This window comes from Schistocerca nitens, chromosome 11 (assembly GCF_023898315.1).
Source record: "Schistocerca nitens isolate TAMUIC-IGC-003100 chromosome 11, iqSchNite1.1, whole genome shotgun sequence".
Classification (NCBI taxonomy): domain Eukaryota; kingdom Metazoa; phylum Arthropoda; class Insecta; order Orthoptera; family Acrididae; genus Schistocerca; species Schistocerca nitens.
In genome coordinates, this window is record NC_064624.1 from 14536781 (window position 1) to 14559707 (window position 22927).

General features: G+C 45.8%; 2 protein-coding genes across 2 annotated transcripts in view; both read left to right on the top strand.

The window, feature by feature from the left end:
• LOC126213041 (poly [ADP-ribose] polymerase tankyrase-1-like) overlaps positions 1-22927 on the top strand; it is an 881088-nt gene that overhangs the window by 34359 nt on the left and 823802 nt on the right. The gene's annotated exons all lie outside the window — the stretch shown is intronic.
• LOC126213350 (BTB/POZ domain-containing protein 19-like) overlaps positions 1-22927 on the top strand; it is a 76547-nt gene that overhangs the window by 33967 nt on the left and 19653 nt on the right. Inside the window, exons 2-3 of the mRNA XM_049941048.1 lie at positions 4800-5376; positions 18584-18709. Coding sequence (XP_049797005.1) covers positions 4811-5376; positions 18584-18709 — 692 coding nt within the window. The 5' untranslated portion in view covers positions 4800-4810. The remainder of the gene's footprint in view (positions 1-4799; positions 5377-18583; positions 18710-22927) is intronic.

Genomic DNA, 22927 nt, shown 5'->3' on the forward strand with positions numbered 1-22927 from the left:
TGATCCAGAATGTAAAATACACATGAATTCTGTTTGAACTTTATTCGTCAGTGCCCACTGTCTGAATGCCAAATATCAGATTAATACACTGCGCCTGGTTGCGTTATTTTATAGGAATTTTATTATTTTAAGTGGGAAGTACTAGATCATGTTGAAGAAATCCAAAGCATATTGTTCGAAGAGGATAATATTATTCGAAATTTACCTGGACCAATAGGCGCAGCCAAAGCAGCCTTTGTGATGCTGTAATTGCCTCATAGATGTCGATATTTGTCTATTGTAGTTTTGTATTCCAATCAGCAATTTGAGAGCGTCAAAGCTTCATTTCAGCGTGAGAGAGGGGTAAAATCAATAGATGTTATTGAATTGAAAGCCTTCATCAGTCTCTTGTTTTTAATTTTTGTTAACAAAAGTAGCAGATGAATCCTGGAAGATCTCTGTGGAGGTGATGGGGATGGCATTGAAAAATTTCACCTCGCAAATGAACGTAAAACGTTTCAAATTTATTGTGGGGTGTCTTACATTTTACAGTCGCGCTATTCGTGATGAAAGGAGACAATTGGAGAAGCTAACAGCAATTCGGGAAATATTTACTGTTTGTACCCAACTACCAAAGATCTTATACAGAGAAAATGTTACAGTAGACAAGAAGCTGGAAGGATTCTGTGGAAGGTGCAGTTTTCGCCAATATGTACCTATCAAAACAAACAAATATGGATTTAAAATCTATGTTTTTGTGGATTCTTACGTATTTTACCTGTACAATTTGGAAATATACTCTTTGTTGCAACCAGAAGGATTTACCAACTGAGCAATAAACATTTTGATGTTGTTCTGTGACTGTGTAAACCTACATATCACTCAGGTCGAAATGTGAAACCGGACAACTGGTTTACTAGTATTGGAATGCCGATAGAGCTATGAAGGGAGAATTTTTCTTTTGTTGGCACGATGAAGAAAAACAAGCGTGAGATTTCTCTAGAGTTTGCTATGAGTAAAAGGACGGCCCAGAGTTCCTGTTTTGGCTTCCACAAGACTGAACTCTGGTTTCCTCCGTACCTAAAAGGGGGACGTGTGTGATCCTGGAATCACGTTTGCGTGAAGATAATTCGATAGATGCTGACTCTGTAGATGAACGGAAGCCATCCATCGTAAATTTTACAATAGCGTCAAGTATGGTTTCATTTCACAGCGCGTAAGCTGAATACTTTGCACAACGCCGCAAGAAATGTGCGTCGTTGGTCAATGGTTATACACTCCTGGAAATGGAAAAAAGAACACATTGACACCGGTGTGTCAGACCCACCATACTTGCTCCGGACACTGCGAGAGGGCTGTACAAGCAATGATCACACGCACGGCACAGCGGACACACCAGGAACCGCGGTGTTGGCCGTCGAATGGCGCTAGCTGCGCAGCATTTGTGCACCGCCGCCGTCAGTGTCAGCCAGTTTGCCGTGGCATACGGAGCTCCATCGCAGTCTTTAACACTGGTAGCATGCCGCGACAGCGTGGACGTGAACCGTATGTGCAGTTGACGGACTTTGAGCGAGGGCGTATAGTGGGCGTGCGGGAGGCCGGGTGGACGTACCGCCGAATTGCTCAACACGTGGGGCGTGAGGTCTCCACAGTACATCGATGTTGTCGCCAGTGGTCGGCGGAAGGTGCACGTGCCCGTCGACCTGGGACCGGACCGCAGCGACGCACGGATGCACGCCAAGACCGTAGGATCCTACGCAGTGCCGTAGGGGACCGCACCGCCACTTCCCAGCAAATTAGGGACACTGTTGCTCCTGGGGTATCGGCGAGGACCATTCGCAACCGTCTCCATGAAGCTGGGCTACGGTCCCGCACACCGTTAGGCCGTCTTCCGCTCACGCCCCAACATCGTGCAGCCCGCCTCCAGTGGTGTCGCGACAGGCGTGAATGGAGGGACGAATGGAGACGTGTCGTCTTCAGCGATGCGAGTCGCTTCTGCCTCGGTGCCAATGATGGTCGTATGCGTGTTTGGCGCCGTGCAGGTGAGCGCCACAATCAGGACTGCATACGACCGAGGCACACAGGGCCAACACCCGGCATCATGGTGTGGGGAGCGATCTCCTACACTGGCCGTACACCACTGGTGATCGTCGATGGGACACTGAATAGTGCACGGTACATCCAAACCGTCATCGAACCCATCGTTCTACCATTCCTAGACCGGCAAGGGAACTTGCTGTTCCAACAGGACAATGCACGTCCGCATGTATCCCGTGCCACCCAACGTGCTCTAGAAGGTGTAAGTCAACTACCCTGGCCAGCAAGATCTCCGGATCTGTCCTCCATTGAGCATGTTTGGGACTGGATAAAGCGTCGTCTCACGCGGTCTGCACGTCCAGCACGAACGCTGGTCCAGCTGAGGCGCCAGGTGGAAATGGCATGGCAAGCCGTTCCACAGGACTACATCCAGCATCTCTACGATCGTCTCCATGGGAGAATAGCAGCCTGCATTGCTGCGAAAGGTGGATATACACTGTACTAGTGCCGACATTGTGCATGCTCTGTTGCCTGTGTCTATGTGCCTGTGGTTCTGTCAGTGTGATCATGTGATGTATCTGACCCCAGGAATGTGTCAATAAAGTTTCCCCTTCCTGGGACAATGAATTCACGGTGTTCTTATTTAAATTTCCAGGAGTGTATTTTTGTAATGATCAATACGGTTGGAATCTATGCACAAGTGATTTATGGTGGCAACAGTGAGAATTGTATCATAAGGAAAGGGTCCTGAATCAGCTATGTTATACGTTGTTTTTCTTTGCTATATTCTGCAGAACTATTGAAATTTTGTACAACGAACTCTGGAACTACGGCGTATCTATCAAGAACTCTGAAAAAAAAAAGCATTTCTGAAGAAAAGGGCGCCAACTTCACAGTAAGTGAAAAGATTTTCTCCTTAAATTGCAATTATCTCGCAAACTATTACATGCACAAAAAAGTGGTACTAGGATTTTCGATTGAACTCTTGGAGTTCTGTTCACAACTATCATAAGAACTGTCGTACGAATATATTTATATTTTCTGTAGAAAGTGTGTCCCACATTAAATAAATTTCTCATATACTATTATCACCATAGAAAAATGTTATTGGGATTTTCGATAGAGCTCTTGGGGTTCTGTTCAGAACAGTCTTCAGAACTGTTGTACGAGTTAAATTTTTGCGAAAATTGACAACGAATGTTTTCGATACGAAAATGTTTTTGAGTATTGTTGTTTTCTTCGTTACATTCTGCAGAACTATTGAAATTTTGTGCAAAGAATTCTAAAACTATGGCACATCTAACAAGAAGCGTGAAAAAGATGTACATTTCTCGAAAAAGGGTCGCTAACTCCCCAGGACTCAACGCTGCGCGCCCCGGCGGTTTGTGTGGGTCAGCCGTGGAGTGGGGGAGGGGGGGGGGGACAGGCGGCCAGTGTCAGCAGCTCCTCAGGGGGAGGCGGGCAGCTGGCCCCGGCTGCAGTTTCCGGAAGCCGCGGCTGTTCCGCCGTTTTGGTCGCTTTTGAGTCGTCCGTCGCGTTAACTCACGAGAAAGCAACGTCAGAAAACTGCTCCTGTCTAATGCATTGTCTTACGAATGAGGAATAGTGTGTTAAATTAGTGAGTCGAGTGTTTCATTGCTCGTTATTTATCGCCGTTCTAGTCATTTAAGCGCTGAAAACCTGAGAGGGAATAACGTTGAACGAGTGGAAAATAGCGCCACATTCAGTCGGACATTGTTTCGATGTGCGAGTCCAGATTCCTTCAGAATTCTCGCCCGACACATACTTAAAATGAAAAAAACACGTTATTTATTATGCCACTGCATGGAAATAACGTATCTTCATAGGACACAACTTAGCGAAAGCCATCCACTGCAGCACTTTGGACTAAATGAATGTTGGAGCGACACGGCGTCTTCAGATTCCGTCAGCTGTAGTCATCTCCATTACGGAACCTCCAGCAGAAATGTTTCACGTAAACTGACCGAATTTAAACATCCAAAATGCTTTGGTAATCCACTCGTAAAGTAGTATAATCTTCGGGTACGGTTTTCACGCAGTAAGAGAAGTATCAGTTGGAAGCTTAGCTTGTCTCGAGGAAACGGAAATGAAGGCGTTGAAAAACCCGGACATTATTCAGATGGCTCTAAGCACCATGGGACTTGACATCTGAGGACATCAGTCCTCTAGACCTAGGACTACTTAAACCTAACTAACCTAAGGATATCATACATCCATGCCCGAGGCAGGAGTCGAAGCTGCTACCTTATGAGCAGCGCGATTCCGGACTGAAGCGCCTAGAACCGCTCGGCCACAGCGGCCGGCAGTTATTATTCACCCAGTAATTGAGAATGAGGCAGCTTAGCGATTTGCGGTACTCAACTTGCTTTCAGAGACTCAGATATTTTTCTCGCTAACGTCTTTCCCCCAACCCTAAAAACAATAGACAACGTCACCTACCACACTTTCGCTGCTCACAAAGTCAACTTTGGCATCAGACGTGGACTTGACAAACCTGTCTAAGGACATTTGATTATGCTGTTTTTTTAATCCTATTCCTGTCAATGTATGTTTTATTGTGTTTTCCCTTTTAGCTGCTGTTTTAACCTTGTGCCTCGCGGTGCATTCCTAACGTAGTCTGGGCGCTAATGACCATTGTAGTTGTGCGCCCTAAAACCACAAAAAAAATTTAAAAAGTTAGCAACTGTTGTACTGGTCTGCATGTGCGTCGTAAAAGTGTCGAGTGTGCCTTTTAAGGTGGGGTCAGTGGCGCCGTGTTTCAGGACCTTCCATCATGTCGTCAGCTGCTGGGGTTCAGAGGACGGCTGCCGTGGACCTGGGCGCCCTGCTGGACGCGGGCGAGGGCGCGGTCGTGACGCTGGTGGCGGGAGAGACGCGGCTGGCGGCGCACCGCGCGGTCCTGGAAGAGAGGAGCCCCGTGTTCCGAGCCATGTTCCAGCACGACACGCTGGAGGCCAGCTGCGGTGAAGTCAGAATCGCGGACGTGGAGGGCCCGGTGCTGAGGCAGCTGCTGTCTTACATGTACACCCTGCAGGCACCCCAGCTGACCGACACGGCCCGGGAGCTGTTGACGGCAGCCGACAAATACGGCCTGTCAGCCCTGAAGGCCGCCTGCGAACAGCAGGTGGCGGCGCAGCTGGAGGTGGAGACGGCGGCGGCTGCCGCTGTGCTGGCGGTGAGGCACTCGTGCCCCAGCCTAACTGCGGCCGCCGTCCACTTCATAAGGTCTCAAACACACAAAGTAATGGCGACGCAGGGCTGGGCAGACGCCGTGCTGGAGTACCCAAAAGACGTCGTCGAAGTCAGTCGGCTGCTTGGTGAGCCACGAGCAGAAGCCAGGTGAGCCCGGGGCAAGACGTTATTATGCCTTTAACAATAATGTGAGTGTGTGTGTGTGTGTGTGTGTGTTCCTAACACTACAATACTTGTGACTGTATCTCCTTATAGCTCACAATGCTGTCATTGTCCTGTCATGACTGGTTTATCAAAGCTCCATATTCAGCTCTTTTTGTTAGCAGTTATGTTAAGTAAACAAATCATAGAGGGGATAATTTCAAAGGTTAAGGAATCTGTCTACATTTCATTAGTTCTCTTATAAAGCATGTGTAGATCCCACTCACGTAGATTTTGGCATCAAGCCTTTGAACAAGAGATCCTTTGATAGTGTACCTAGCAAGTGAGACTTCTGCTGTGGGCACAAAACGGACACAGTGACGGGTGTATTTTGTAGCCGACCAGATGAATGCTCGTGCTGTGATGTTTGGGCAGCTTTACTAAAAGTAGCCATCAATTGTTCGGTATCACTGCTGCAGTTGACACTAGGATAGCTCCAACTGGCATCGTGCTGCATAAAGAGAAGTTGAACATTATTATGTATGTTCCTCAGCACCAGAATCATTTTAGCATTCTGTGACACGTCGAGGACAGCAACGTATTCAGTTTCGCATTTATCTTGTACCCGTGTGGCAGATACTGACTTGCTGTAACTTTTAGGCATAGTGAAGCATACTACTGTCGCAACACGGGTGCCACACTGACGCCTCACAGTGTGCATTCAGTGGCCGAGGCGGCTCTGACAGCCAGACCTGGGCACAGGTTGATTGTGAAAGCTGCGACTGGCAGCTGCTGCTCGAACATCCCGTGAGGTGCTGACTTAGGTGACGGCCTTGGAACAGTACTGACGATCGCATTAAAGGTCTGTCCCACAAGCATAGAACGGCTACTCAGAAGTGCGATGTGTCAGTCGGGGTAATCGAGATCTGGTGTCATCGTCACATTGCCACAGCGTGTCACACGGTATAGGACAGTACGGCAGTAATTGGCTTCCATTTCCTCAGTATTTGTCTGCAATAGGCCAGCAACTTCAGTACAAGACTTGTTTTGCTACCCCCAAACAGTACAGTGGTGGTATAACTTAAAAGGTACACCACATGAAATACGCCAGGGTCCAGAGAGAAGCATATGGTTGTGTGTGCAGTAAACAACATGGTCTAAGCACAGGGGCTGCCCAGACACTCCGTGACCAAACAACAGGCCTGCCGCTGTGGCAGAGCTGTTCCAGGCACTTCAGTCCAGAACTGCACTGCTGCTGTGGTCGCGGGTTGGAATCTTGCCTTGGGTGTGGATGTGTGTGATGTCCTTTGGTTAGTTGGGTTGAAGTAGTTCTAAGTCTAGGGGACTGATGACCTCAGATGTTCAGTCCCATACTGCTGAGAGTCACTTGAACCAAACAACAAAAGAATAATGCAGTCAACAAGACAACATGGTCGCACACAATGCTGGGCCTTCCAGCCACATTTCCTTCTCCCCTCTGTTCAGCCAACGCCTGGAATATGTGCTGCACGTTCCCCCTTACAAACATGCAGGAACGGTGTGTACTTTTAACTCACTCCAGTGCATGCTGCAGCAGGGGGTGCCAAATGTATGCCCTTCTGTCTTGCTTGAAATCGTCTATGGCATTACCAGAGGCCACTCAGCGAATCCCACCACGTTTTCCTCTCCTAGGGTACAGCAGATTTCATTTCATATCCCATCTGTTGGAGTCTGATATGTTTCCCACAACGTCAATATTGATACGATATTTTTGCTACTCATCCGAATTAACTTACATTTCTCTACATTCGTAGCAAGCTGCTGTTCCTCGTCTTTTCTTATTTTTTCCATCACTCTTCTGACCGTAGCACCTGCAACCTACGTGCTCCATTATTTTCTGAGTGTTTCAATCTGTGTCTTCCTCTACAGTGTTTGCTCTGTTTAGCTTTCTAGCACAATGGAAGTTTTAACAGATGACCTATCATCCTATCCCTTGCTCTTCTCAATGTTTTCCATATATTCCTTTCCTTGCCAATTCTGTGGAGAGATCCCCTCATTGACTACCTTACCAGTCCACCTAATTTTCAATGTTCTTTGTAGCACCACATCTCAAATGCTTCCATTCTCTTCCCAGTTTTCTACAGTTCATGTTTCACTACCATAAAATGTTGTGCTCCAAACGTACAATTCCACAAATTTCTTCCTCACATTAACACCCGTGTTTGATACTAGTAGACTTCTCTCGGCCAGAAATGCCATTTTACCTTTGGTACTGTTTCTTGATGCACTCCTTGCTCCCTCTGTTAGCGCTTACTTTGCTGTGTAGGTAGCAGGACTTCTTAACTACATTTACTTTGTGCTCATCAATCCTGATAAGTTCATCACTGTTCTCATTTTTGCTACTTCTCATTAAGTTTTCCTCCTTTGATTTAATCTCAATTCATATTCCGTATTCATTAGCCTGTTCATTCCATTCAGTGTGCCTTGTAATTCTTCCTAACTTTCACTAAGGATGGCTATGTCATCAGTGGATCTTATCATTGATACCACTTCATCTTGAATTTTAATTCCACTCTTAAACCTTCCATTTATTTCTGTCATTGCTTCTTTGGTGTATAGATCGAACAGTAGGGGAAAGCGACTGTGTCCCTGTCTTCCACACTTTTTAATCCGAGCACTCTGTTCTTGGTCTTCCAGTCTCATTGTTCCCTCTTGGTTCTTGTACATACTGAATATTATGAGTCTTATTACAGCTTACCCTTAATTTTCTGAGAGTTTCATACATCTTCGACAAATTAACATTGTCGAACACATTTTCCAGGTTGACAGATCCTATGATCGTGCTGTGATGTTTCTTCAGTTGTGCTTCCATTGTCAACAGCAACATCTGAACTGCTTCTAGTGCTTCTACCTTCCCTAAAGTCAAATCAATTGACGCTTAACACAACTTCAATTTTCATTTCCATTCTTCTGTATATTATTCTTGTCAGCAACTTGGATGCACGAGCTGGTAAACTGATGATGTGGTAATTCTCCCATTTGTCAACTGTCGCAATCTTTGCAATTGTGTGGATGATCTTCTTCGGAAAGTCAGTTGGTACATTGCCAGACTCACATTCTACACACTAATGTGAATAGTTACTTTGTTACCACTTCCCCAATCATTTTAGAAAATCTTATGTTGTATATTCCTTGTGCCTTATTTAATATTAAATTTTCTGAAGCTCTTTTAAATTCTGACTAATACTAGACCACATACGTTCTCCATATCAACTCCTGTTTCTATATGTTGAGTGCTCCCAACAACCATTTCCTTTCAGATTTCTTCTCTTTTTTGTGTTCATATTGCCTTAGCTTCTGTGCACTTCCTATTTCTCATTTTTAAGTGACTTGTATGTCTGTATTTCTGAATTTCCCTGAGCAGTTATGTACTTCCTTCATTCATCAACTGAAGTATTTCTTCTGTTGCCCACGGTTTCTTTGCAATTAGCTGCTTTCTACCTTTCCAGCCTCTGTGATTATTTGAAGAGATATCCATTCCTCTTCAACTATGCTACCTCCTGAGCTGTTCATTATGGTAGTATCTATAACCACAGAGACTCTTCATCCCTTAGTACTACTATATCCCACTTTTTTGCACACTGATTCTTCCTTGCTAGTCTCTTAAACTTCAGCCTATTCATCACTACTAAATTGTGATCTGCATCCGTATCTGCTTCTGGGTACACCTAACAGTCCAGTATCCGATTTCTGAATCTCTGCCTGAAGATGATGCTACGTAACTGAAATCTTCGCATATCTCACATCCTTTTCCAAGTGTACCTTCTCCTCCTCTTCTGAGTCTTGAAGAGAGTATTTGCTATTGCTAGCTGAAATTTTTTATACATCTCAACTAGTCTCTGTTCTCTTTCATTCCTAGTACCAAGTCTATCTTCTCCTGTAACCCTTATTTCTAGTGTTACCCTTACAACTGCATTTTTCTCCCCCCCCCCCCCTCCCCCCTGCGCTCGACTATTAGATTTTCATCTCCCTTTACATACTGGATTAAGTGTTTCAATATCCTCATATAGTTTTTTCTACATCTTCATTGTCAACTTGTCATGTCGGCATGTATACCTGAACTCTCGTTGCCTGTGCTGGTGTTGGTTTCCTGTCGATTCTGTTGAGAACAACCCTGTCACCGAACTGTTCACAGTAGCTCACTGTCTGCCCTACTTTCCTACTCATAATGAATCCTACTCCTGCTCCGCTATTTTCTGCTGCTGTGGATATTACCCTATTCTCGTCTGGCCAGAAGTCCTTGCCTCCTTTCCATTTCACTTCAGTGACCACCACCGTATCCAAATCGAGCTTTAGCATTTCCCTTTTGTTATTGTCTGGCTTTCCTATTGCATTCAAACTCTGTACGTTCAACGTCTCGACTCGTATAATGTCATCCTTTTGTTGGTCATTCAATCTTTTTCTCATGGTCACGTCATTCCTGGCAGTCTCCCCAGGTATCTAAATAGGCACTAGTCAGGAATCTCTTGCCAAGATCATCATGATACTTTTGTTGATGCACTTCATGTATCCTCATGCCTTTTATCATTGCTGATTCATCTGCCTTAAGTGGAAGCTTCCAAACCCAATGCAAGAGTGTCCTGAACCTGTTGGCTCCTCCACCCACTTTTGACAAAGCTGTTGACTGGGGGGTCTCAAGATTCTTTCATGAGTACTTGCATGGTGAGCACGGGGTGCCAAGCTAGTGCAGTCTTTCTTCTTTCCAGGGCTGCATTTCCTTGCCCTTACCCTCCTTTCCTCTCCTTGCTCCTTTGCCCCCTCCTCTCCCTCTCTTGGTGTCCTTGCTTATGTTGGCCCCGCTATCCTCCTGGTTATGTTGGTTTTGTAATTTGGCTTTGTTGCGTAATCACCTCATCCTTTTGGCATTCCCTGGTCCCCCTCTGGGGATTGGCCTCAATTACTAAATTTCTATTGCGTCGTGTGAGCCATTTGGGTAAGAGCACCTTACCTTGTGTCTCCGACGTTTGCCCTCCTAGTTCATTCCACCTGTTCTTTCACGTCGTCGTCTGATGCTAGGGTGCATAGCCAGCACGGTAGCCAGACCGTGTGGTGGGGTCACTATGTACCCTTTCGGTTGAGCCCCCTGAACACACAGGGATCACACTTCTGATACCTGAGCTGTGACCACCTCAGGTAAGCCTAGCAGTGGTTGCTTGTCGTCCTGGAGCATCGGATCTCCCGGCAATGGCTGGCGTGCCAGACAGCTCTCGCTGTGGCTGGGTGGCGCACGTGAGGAGAGCCCCTGATTGGAGTGGGTGGTATCAGGGTGGACACTGCATACAGATCCAGAACTCAGGCCATTCTTTTGCGGCTGTCTCTCTCTGTGGAACTGATTCTTTTAGTGCTGCTTCTCCTGCCCCTTTGGCCTTCCCTCCCGTGGCTACACCCTTGGAGGAAGGTCAGACCCATCGGCTAGGGGCGAAACCTTTTCTCCGTTATCTGGTTTGCACCAGGACAGACGGGGATACTTTCAGCAATGCCATACCTTTATTTTTGTGGAACACATTGAAGACTAGTTTGGGGAAGTGGACTCCCTGAGCAAGGTGCGGTCGGGTTTGTTGCTGATAAAAACCGCTTCAGCTGCCCAGTCCGTGGCCCTTCGTGCCTGTAACCATCTTGGCACAATTCCTGTGTCCATTACCCCCCCCCCCCACCAGTCTCTAAATATGGCTCAAGGTGTGATTTTTCACAGGGACTTCATCCTTCAAACTGATGAGGAGCTTCGGAACAATCTTGAACGGTGGGGTGTTCACTTTGTTCGGCATGTTCAGAAGGGTCCGAAGGACAATGGCATTGATACTGGTGCCTTTGTCCTGGCCTTTGAAGGGGATACCCTCCCTGAGAAAGTAAAGATTATGGGTTATTGATGTGGCATAAATATTATTATTTATAGATTTGGTGTGAAGCCGTACATACCACCTCCTATGTGGTGTTTTAAGTACTTATGTTTTGGACACGTCTTCCTGCTGTTCGCAGGCCCCTCTCTGTGGTGACTGGATGTCCACTCCATGAGGGAAGTTCGTGTGTTCCCCCTCCTGTGTGGATTGTCATGGCAATCATTCTCCACATTCACCAGATTGCCTAGTATATAAGAAGGAAAAGAAGATACAGGAGTATAAGTTTGTTGATCGTTTAAACGACACTGAGGCTCGTAAGAAGTTAGCATGTCGTCACCCAGTGTCCATGACGCTAGTTCTGCTTTAGTTCCATTTTCACCCCTTCCTCACCCTTCCTTACCCCAGTCCCGAATCCCTCTCCTCCGCCCCCTCCCTTGTGGCTCCCACACCTTCTCCTCCATGCACTGTTCCCCCCTCTCCAGCCAGAGAAGTGTCCCACTTCTTCGCCGTCTGCCGCTCAAGGGCGCCCCTCCCGGGATATCCCTTCCCGGCACCTTCCAGGCCAAAATTATGCTGCCACGCGACCAATGCTGCCACGAGATGACTGCGAGAACCACGGTCTGTGGGGCCCTCAGGTTGCCCGATCGTTCTGTTCCCAATCTTGCTGCAGCTGGCTCCTTTATGCCACACAGCTCTCCTCGATCTCAAACAGAAAAGAGGAATAAACATAAGTCCCGGGACAAGCAGCCTTTGGTGTCACCAGAGATCCCATCCTTGGCTTCGCAACCCAGTTCTGACTTGTTGTTCATGGATGTGGCCCCCTCCTAGTCGGTAACGGTGACTGGCTTTAGCCTGTTCAACCCCCATTTGAATCATTGTTCTATGGTTATCCAATGGAATTGTAATGGGTATTACCATCATTTACCGGAGTTGAAATCCGTTATTTCGTCGTACTCTGGAGCTTGTTTGGTTCTACAGGAATATCATTTTACTGATGATCACTCACAAACCCTCTGTGGGTTCCGTGTTTTCGGTCGAAATCGGGTCGGCCCCGTGTGGGCCACTGGTGGCGTTTGTACGTTGGTCCGTACAGACGTTGCTAGCACATGGATTCCTCTTCAAACGACGTTGGAAGTGGTTGCTGATAGGGTCCACCTGGACGGTTTGCAATCTTTATCTCCCTCCTGACAGGACACTTACACCTGCTGGCATAACAGCCCTTCTTCTGCAACTTGTTCCTCCCTTCCTCCTTCTCGGGGATTTTAATGCTCGACTTCCCTTTGGGGCAGTGCATTTCCATCTAGACGAGGTCTTCTCATACACCAGTTTCTTGCAGACCACGACTTGTGCCTTCTTAATGATGGCTCCCCTATTCATTTCAGTGCCAGTCATGGTACCTTTTCTGCCATCGATCTTTCTCTTTCTTCTCCCTCCCTCTTCCCTTCATTACACTGGTCGCCACATGACGACCTTTGTGATTGTGACCATTTCCCATTGATTCTTTCGCTCCCTTCCCGCTCCCCGATGGGCAGGCTACCCAACGTGCCGATTGGCGTCTATACACTGCATAGGTTGTGTTTTCTCCCTCTTTGTCAGGTTGTATTGATAACGTCATACGTGACAAGTCTGACGTGATTGTTCGCGCTGCTAGCCTTGCTGTACCTCGCTCATCTGGACCATTTCGCCGCCGGCAAGTCCCGTGGTGAAGTACGGCAATTGCCATTGCCATTCGTGATTGCCGTCGAGCTTTGCAACACCTTAAGAGACACCCATCCGTTGCCAGCCTTATTACCTTTAAACGCCTTCGTGCTAAAGCTCGTTACTTAATCAAACAGAGCAAACGGATGTGTTGGGAATGCTTTGTTTCTTCCCTCGCTCCTACTGTCCCTATGTCACGGGTATGGGCTACACTTCGCTCTCTCCAAGGTTGCCACTGGTAGACCACCCTCAGAGGTGGTCCCGGATGGTCTTTGTATGGACCCACTGATTCTCGCGGAACTTCTGGCGACCCATTTTGCAACAGCATCATCATCAACCTCCTATCCGGCATCTTTCCTTCACCAGAAACAGTGGTCCGAAGCTTTCGCCTTACATTTTACCCGTTGTCAGTCAGAATCTTACAATGAACCTTTTACGAATGGGAATATCTTTTCACATTTTCTTCTTCTCGTGATACAGCTCCTGGCCCAGATTCCATTCATAACCAACTGCTTCAACATCTCAGTGCTCCATAACAGCAACATCTTGTCCGGTTTTTAACCGTATTTGGCTCCAGGGTGACTTTCCTTCTCAGTGGAGGGATAGCATCATGGTTTTGTTTGTCGTAAGCTATCGGCCAATTATTCTGACAAATATTGTTTGCAAGTTACTTGAACTGATGGTAGCCCGTCGGCTCAATTGGGTCCTCGAATCTTGGAATCTATTGTCCCATTACCAGTGTGGCTTCCGAGAGGGATGGTCTCTGATCGATCATTTACTTACTAAGCTTGGAATCCCCAGTTCGACAGTCTTTTTCACAGCACCGCCATTTGGTTGCAGTATTTTTCGACCTTCGCAAGGCTTATGACACGGCTTGACGCCATCACATCTTCCTTTCACTTTAGCAGTGGGGTCCACTCCCGATTTTCATCCGCCCGTTCCTGTTCTACTGGTCGTGGGTTCGGGTTGGTACTATTCTTAGTTCTCCATGGACCCAGGAGACTGGCATCCCACAGGGTTCTGTATTTAGTGTACTTCTTTTCCTCATTGCTATCGATGGACTTGTGGCCTCTGTCGGTCCTTAGGTCGCTCCTGCTCTGTATGTGGATGATTTCTGCATTTGGGTTAGTTCCTCTTCGATGGCCTCTGCAGAGCAACAGTTCCAGGGAGCTATACGGCATGCCTCTGCATTGACCATCTCACACGAGTTTCAGTTCTCTCCTTTAAAATTGGGGGTGGTCCACTTCTGTCGCCGTATTACGATCCACCCTGATCCAGAGCTCTATCTCGATGCACAACGACTACCTGTGGTCCCACAGTTTCGTTTTCCGGGTCGTCTTTTCGACAACAAGCTCACTTGGCTGCCTCGTATCAGACTTCTGAAGGTAGGATGTTTCCGTAAACTCAGTTCTTCGCTTCCTTGCCCACAACTCTTGGGTTGTGGCAAGCTCCATCCTTCTCTGCCTTTATCGTGCTTTAGTGCTGTCTCGCTTGGACTATGTTGTCAAGTTTATGGTTCGGCTGCTCCTTCCACACTGTGCCTGCAGGATCCGGTCCACCATTGCAGTATCCTTTTGGCCATTGGTGCCTTCCCTACTGGCCCTGTTGATAGCCTCCTGTGTGAAGCTGGGATCCCCCCCCCCCCCCTTTCTGTTTGGTGGTCCCAGCTTCTGGTTTCTTATGCAATCACTGTCTGTTCCTCTCCCACTCATCCTTCCTTTTCTATCCTGTTCCCAGACCATGGATGTCGCCCATCTGATTCCCGTCCTCGTGCAGGTTTACCTGTTGGGATCCACCTTGCGTCTCTTCACTTCGATTTTCAGCTTTCTTCTTTGTCCTGTTTTCCATGCTCCCTTCCCACCACCCCCTCTTGGATATTTCTTCTGCCCCGAATTCGGATGGATCTCCGCTGAGGTCCAAAGGGGTCCATCCCCCACATGGTGTTCCGTTGCTTTTTCCGCCAAATTTTATGGGAGTTTTGGGATGATTTTTTTTTCTCCGATGGCTCTAAATTTGTTGATCGTGTGGGATATGCCTTCATGTCCTCTGTTGGCACAGAAAATCATCTGCTGCCACCTACATGTGGGCTATTTACTGTGACATTGATGGCAATTTCCCAGGCCCTTACCTTTATTAAACAGTCCCAGCACAACCGCATTTTGTTATGTACGGTCTCAATGAGTGGCCTTGTGGCTGTTGACCAGAGTTTTTCCCACCATCCCTTGGTCTCGGCCATCCATGACCATCTGGCTGATCTTCACTGTGCTGCTTGTTCCGTTCCGTTGACTTCCTTTGGGTCCGTGGTGATGTGGGTATCCCAGGTAATGAGGCGGAGCAGTCACTCCCCCCCCCCCCCCCCTTCCATTCTCTGTAACTCCTCCTGCAGTGGATTTACAGTTTCACATCAAATCCAACTTCGCACAATCATGGGCCAACTCTTGGGTGGCTACCTCCCTGTCTAATAAACTTCGTGCAATTAAGGTGACACCTGGCCCGTGGCGTTCTTCCTTCTGCCTCTCTCGAAAGGACTTAACCACACTGTGTTGTCTCCGCATCGGCCATACCAGGCTGACCCACGGTTTTCTTTTGCGTAATGAGCCACCCTCACTTTGTGCTCGTAGGGCCTTCCACTGAGTAACCCACATTTAGGTGGAATGCCCCCTTCTTTTAGCTCTGCATACTAAGTACAGATTTCCCCGCGCTTTACCTTTAACATTGGCTGAGGATTTGTGGATAGTCGAACTGGTTCTCAGTTCCCGCCGGGAAAGTGGTTTTTATTCTCAATTTTAAGGTTTTTAATCTCACTTTGGTGTTGGGGCATGGCAGTGAGGGTTGGGGTATCTCTCACTGTAAGCTGTGTTTGGAGATTCTCGACTCACCTCCTTGGCCAAGACCCTCTTTTCTTCCCCTTTTTTCTCTGTTTCACTTTTTAGAATTTGTTAGTCTCCTTTGGCCATATGCACTTCTCGGTCGGGCACACAGTTTTAATCTGCCAGGTAGTTTCATATCAGCGCACACTCCGCTGCAGAGTGATAATCTCATTCTGCACTTCTACATTCTAGCGGTTGAACGCTTTCAAATAGCAGGTAGTCTTGCCCCTGCTGCTTCAGAGGTGTAGCCACGGGAGGGAAGGCCGAAGGGGCAGGAGAAGCAGCACTAAAAGAATAAGTTCCACGGGGAGAGATGGCCGCAAAGGAATGGCCTGAGTTCTGGACCCGTATGCAGTGTCTGCCCTGAAACCACCCACTCCAATCAGGGGCTGCCTCTAGCATAGCCATGGGGTCGCTCTCTTGCTGACTGCACTCATTTTATTTTTACTATTGACGACACGACTGCTGTTTTACGTTTCTTAGCGTTTTCCCTTTTATCGTTCTGACTTTCATGAGATGTCAAACTGTCTGAATGGACCACATTTGAAACAAGGGACTGATGACCTTGCTGTTTGGTCCCTTGAACCCCAATCAACCAATAACCATCCAGTCAGATATCCAGTACAGAAGATGCTGTGAGCAGAGACAGTAATTCAGTCAGCACAGTACCGTGGTCACACACAATGCTGGGCCTTACAATCACATTCTCGTCTCTGTTTAGCCATCACCCAGATTATGTGCCATGGTTTCCTTTCTACGAAACGCACAGGTATGGTGGGCTCTAGTTACCTCACTGTACTGGATGCTGGAGGGGCAGGTGTCAAATGTCTACCCTTTTGCCAGGGCTGCAATTCTCTCTGGCATCACCGGAGGCCACTCCAGTGAATCACATCAGTTTCCTTGCACTAGGGTGCGGCAGATTATATTTCCTATCTGTCTTATTTGAGTCTCCAGCATGTTCCACACTGTCAGTATTGGTGTGACGATTAGATCCAAGTATTATTTGTTACCCTCTGTCTCTCAGATTCATATGCTTCATATTAAGTCTTCCTTTTCTTTTTGGAGTTTCTTGAATGTGTTACACTACTGGTAACTCAACAATTTATAAACATTGTTCGTGAAACAATATTGCCTATCCTGTGTAATCCATTTTTTCTTCTAGCGCTAGCCTGTACTGGAATCTTCTGTCTGTTTTGTCCAGCTTAATTTAACATGAAAATTGATGTTTGAGGAAGAAGTACATCACCTCTGCTATCGAGAGACATTACATGCATATATGGTTCTGTCTGCTTTAGTCAGAAGCAAATTTTGAAACAACTCTTTTGTAAGTTTTACAGTATAGCTGTTGTAATTCCTGGCCATCATCTCCTTCATTCCCTCAGGCGTCAAAAAATACTGCATGTTAGTTATCCACTGTTAATCTAAATGGCAGTTAATCAAACAACTCCTGTACATCTGTGACAAGCTTCTTGTGTTTTTCATTGTACGAGGTTCGTTCAATAAGTAATGCCTTAAATTTTAAAAAATGCCGTTAATATACATAGACAGAAGTCCTATGAGATGTTTGTGTGTGCCATTGCAGTTTCGAACTGTTCTGGCAGATGGCAGAGCACTAGTACAGCGTCAAAATGGCGTCTGCATATGAGTTCCATTACAAGCAGCATGCTGTTTTGGAGTTTTTGTGCGCAAGAAAAGAAACCGTGGTGAACATCCATAAACGTTTGTGTGCAGTGCGTGGCAATGCTGCAGTTGATAGCACAGTTGGGCAACGGGTGAAGAAAGTTGCACGCTCAGGAAATGCAGAAACAAGCTCCACGATCAGCCACACTTGTGACGTCCTGCCACAGCCACTGCTCCAGACATGCTGAACCGTGCGGGTGGCATTATTCCTGCTGACCGGTGCATCAAAACTTGGCAATTGGCTCTACAGTTGTCGGTCAGCATTGGAAGTGCGTCTGCAATGATCAGAGCTCTCGGCTATTCAGATAGCGGTCCTCCCGATGGATTCGATTAACGCTCACAGTGGGCTACACGATTCAAAGAAGGGCCATTTCATCTGAACTATTAGAGCATTTTGAGACAGACGGAGACGCCTTTCCCTCATGGATTGTTACGGGGGACGAAAGCTGGGAGCTCCACTTTGTGCCAGAAACAAATAGGCAGTCCATGCAGTGGCGCCGCCCTCATTCGTGACAAAAGAAGAAATTAGAGACGACCCCCTCTGCTGGAAAAGTCACGGTGACAGTCTTCTGGGATTGTGATGGCGTCTTTTCTGTGGATGTGATGGCAAGAGGGTCAACCATCAATTCTAGCCCGGGAACGCATTGCCTCATCCACGCTACAGTCCGGACCTGGCACCCTCGGACTTCCATCTCTTTGGGCCGCTTAAAGATTTTCTACGGGGAACGCACTTCGAAGAGGACGAGTGTGTCAGTCTTACAGTGGACACAAGCAAGATGTGTCGATGTATGTCACCAAATTCTGACGTTATGAGGAAAAAAAGGGGGCATTACTGAATGAACGACCCTCGTAAATTGATAACTGAACTTGGCTGATTGTTTCCCCTATGTCCCCCCTCCCCCCTGTTAGTGATCTTCAGCTTCCATACATTAGGTTCCAAATAACCTCAGAAGCAAGTCACAGCTAGCTGACTTGAACTGCTTCCAAAGTTGTGCCCGGCAGTTGTGCTGTCAGTGCAGCACAGTCGCTGTCCCCTACGTTCGGGCTGTGGTTTGCGCCCCACTCTGAACAGCCGCCCCCTGTTTGCAGCGCGGGCCGTGGCTCCAGCAGTCCCAGCACCGCCACTCGGCCACTCGGCGACCCCGGACGCTCTCTTGCCGCGGCTGCCCGCCACACTCCGCCGCCACCAGACGACGCGGCCGTCTCTCGCCTGCGGTGAGTGCTGCCGACTTGTACACTCGGTGCCGCGTCAACCAAGTGTTACACTAAAAACATCTAATTTAAGCATTTTTGAAATTTTCGATAAAGCTGAGCTTACAGTTTTCAGGAAAAATTATTTCTTCGTTGTATATGTGTGTTTAATGTAACTGCTGCTGCTGATGGTGTTTACCTATGTTAGCAATTAGTTCCGAAGGAAGTGGGTTCGGAGCCACGGTGTCAGTGCATTGCTATTCAACGAAACCTACATGTCACGTGAATGAGTATACAACTGTATGGAAGTTCTCACAGGGAACCTCTTGAGTGCGAGATCGCACATTGTCTTCAGTGAGGCTCATCAGATAGTATGAACAGTTGTGATGGGGAAAATTATTAGCTGCTAATGTTTCACCATCTTCATGAGGAGGGCTACAGAAAGTGAGTGTCAAAGAGGTACAGATATAAACCTCCTATGAGACACACGTATTACACATAACAAAATAGACATCGCCGACATCAGAGAAATGTTCAGGACAGATAATTAACTTGAACAACAAGCACCAAATGAAAAACAGCGCGTCCCGGTGGTCGCAAAGGTTCACACCATCGAGATCGAAGGTGAACACTGTCGTGGACCTTAAACCATGAAACTGGTCTTCCTTCGAGGTGCACGTGCAGATAATGCGATAATACGTTTTATAGGCACGGAGCAAACAAAACATCTAGAGGCTGAATCTTCCAATGATACAAATCACAATGTCGCACTCCTTTCAGGAGGGATAGTTTGCTCTGAGGGAGTATGATTTTTTATACGCAGACCAAGAACGATCAAAAGAAACTTGCTTTAACCAGCCATTGGTGAGAAGCAGTGCTCATACTACAGCTGTAGTTCTCTTACGCCTATTTTCCTGCTATCTTTTGCTTTGAGGTAACTACTGCCTACTGCCCTTTGAACATGGCGCACACGAGAAAGAATCGTAGGGGGCAGAGCACCTCCAACTTGTCGCAGCACAATAAATAGATTTCCAACCAATTTACCGACCAGATTAACACTCGACATAATTGCGTACTGCTGCGTTAAGGCATTGATATTACCAGAGTGAGATTTTCACTCTGCAGAGGAGTGTGGTGAATTTGGAAGGTAGGAGACGAGGTACCGGCGGAAGTAAAGCTGTGAGGACGGGGTGCGAGTCGTGTTTGGGTAGCTCGTGGTAGAGCACTTCTCAGTGAAAGGAAAAGATCCCAAACTAGTCTCGGCCCGGCACGCAGTTTTAATCTGCACTGGTAGTAGTTAACCTTGATATACATCTTGTGGAACTTACAATTCCCTCTTAACCCCTCTTTTATCCACTTTATCTTCAGATCGCGGATGGTTGATGTTAAAAACAAATTCCTTGCTGAATGATCGACGAGTTTGTCTCACCTACAAACCTGCAGTTCACTGTGCATTGTCGAGTCAATGCTTTATTTGAAATTTCGTTGCCTGATTTCTTTCAGTTTTATAGCACTGTTTCAAACTATGCCAGTAGTATAGGCGTTGGTATGGGACACCACATGTTTTTGACTTGAAAATATTTCGTTTTTGACTTGAAAATATTTCGTTTTTGACTAGAAAATATTTCGACGTGTTTTTGACTAGAAAATATTTCGACGTGTTTTTGACTAGAAAATATTTCGACGTGTTTTTGACTAGAAAATATTTCGACGTGTTTTTGACTAGAAAATATTTCGACGTGTTTTTGACTAGAAAATATTTCGACGTGTTTTTGACTAGAAAATATTACGACGTGTTTTTGACTAGAAAATATTACGACGTGTTTTTGACTATAAAATATTACGACGTGTTTTTGACTAGAAAATATTTCGACGTGTTTTTGACTAGAAAATATTTCGACGTGTTTTTGACTAGAAAATATTTCGACGTGTTTTTGACTAGAAAATATTTCGACGTGTTTTTGACTAGAAAATATTTCGACGTGTTTTTGACTAGAAAATATTTCGACGTGTTTTTGACTAGAAAATATTTCGACGTGTTTTTGACTAGAAAATATTTCGACGTGTTCCTGACTTGAAAATATTTCGACGCGGTTTTTTCTGAATATACGTTTCCACATATTTTTTTTGTAAAAATATTTTTGTGTTATAAAATTTCCACTTTAATTTTCTGTTAAATATTTCCAATTCCCTTTTTAAAAATTCGCTGTTTGTCTTAAAGAAAACTGTATCGAAAAGACTATTTTCATCATTTCCACATGTTTTCCACGTAAAAATATTAACATAAGTTTCCGCATGAAAATTTTCCGCATCTTATCACTGCAGATTTTAAAACATTTTGCGTAAAAGTGGTCGCCTCTTTGAACTCACACCTTTGTGCGCAAAAGATGTCAGCCACTTCTTAGCAGTCATTTTTTTTGCGAAATCGTGGCGATTTTAAGTAAGGCAGCGGTATGGCACGAACCCGCATGTTTTAGACGAAAAGACGGCAGCCACCTTTCTGCAACGACATTTTGCGTCCACTTTTTTCTGGCCACTTTCTTGAGATTTCCAGGCTGCACTCAGTCGTCGCTCGGCAGGCACTTTTTCGTGGTCGCTGTTTAGCTACCACTTTCTTGCGAGCGCATTTTTGCAACGACTTTCTGCAACGACACCCTTTAAAATCAGATATTTGTGATGTGCTTACAAGTCACCTCAATTATTTACTGGTTGATAGGTGTCTCTTCAGTTATCTCTATTTTATTATCCAGCAACAATCTGTACCAACAATCAGTATCATCAATACATTCTGTAATCTCGCGGAAAGCATAGCTGTATTCTATTTATACATGTAGATTTTATTTCATTATTAATTGATAACACCCAGGGAAGTGTATCGATCATTCTGTATTCTCTTCTAAAGTTATAAGCTTATCGTAGTTACAGTTACATTCCTTACCTATAGCTGTACTTACAAAGTTCTTTGTTTTCTTGTGTATGGTTATTATATCATTGGTTATTATGACTTTGTCTTGTGATCCATGTACCAGCTCGACCATTGTTTCCATATTCAAAACCTTTAGCACTGCAGTAGTTAAGAGTGAAGCCTTGTGATTTTGGTAGTCTGTTTACCTCTGTACATTTTGTATGCACAACTATTTGGTCCTGTTCCTATCCATTCAATACCGTAATCATCTTTAGCAAACTCGTCAGTTGATTCACAAAGTGTGCAACCTGTTTCTACAGTATTTGTACCATCGTCAATATAAACAGGAGTGTTGTAGGACACAATTTTATCACCTAATCTATCGAGCATATCGTACGGCCTCGTTCTAGTGTTGGAAGTGGTGAATGTGGACACAAATAGGTTGGTACTTGTACAATCTTAGACATCGTACTGATATATAACTTGGATTACACAGGTCTGAGACATAAAAATCGTTCGAAATGTATCAAGTGGTTTTCATAGTGTTTTCAACACTGATTTCGGGAAGATTAGTGAAAAAATTCCATCACGTACAGTTATTTCAGAAACTGCTTCTCTAGTTTTCACTTTTTTCGATATTTCAGCACTATAGTGAGTGAATTTTTATACTAGATGTACGCAAAATAAGAGTAATCAGGAGAAACCAGCAGTGTTACCATGTCAGTGCCTGTCTGCTGTGCTGCCCCTTCCCCGCCATCACCGAGCAGTGAGCTTCTGCTGTTGTCCTCCAGTTCACAGTTCTTCTTCACTCTGTGCTGTTCACGTGATGTTGTTGTTGTTGTTGCTTTAAACTAGTGACTGTTTCCTTGTGCTGTGAAGTTGTTCTATGGACAGTGGCTACCAGAGGATATATAAATTCGCCACATCGCTTGTGCTACATTTGTGGTAACTATACCGTTAAAAAGCAACAAAGGAACATTTCCGATTTTTTGAAAAGGTATATTTCGCCTATTTTGGTATAAAGTTAGGTGATCTAGATAAGCCTTGGGCCCCACACAGTTTGTTCAGTGTGTGTTGAAGAACTGAGGCAATGGTTTCAATCTAAAAAGCAGTCCGTACATTTCGGAATACCAATGGTTTCGAGGAGCCCAGAAATCGTAGTGATGGCTGCTATTTTTGTTCTTGCACTGCAAGAAGACAGAGATTGCTACGATTCTGGCACAACTGATCCCGTTCCATTCTCACAAACTGAACTGAACGATTTAGACCTAGGCCTTTCTAAAGAATTGGCAGAGGTTTTAGGATCTAGATTAAAAGTAAACATATATTGGCTCCGG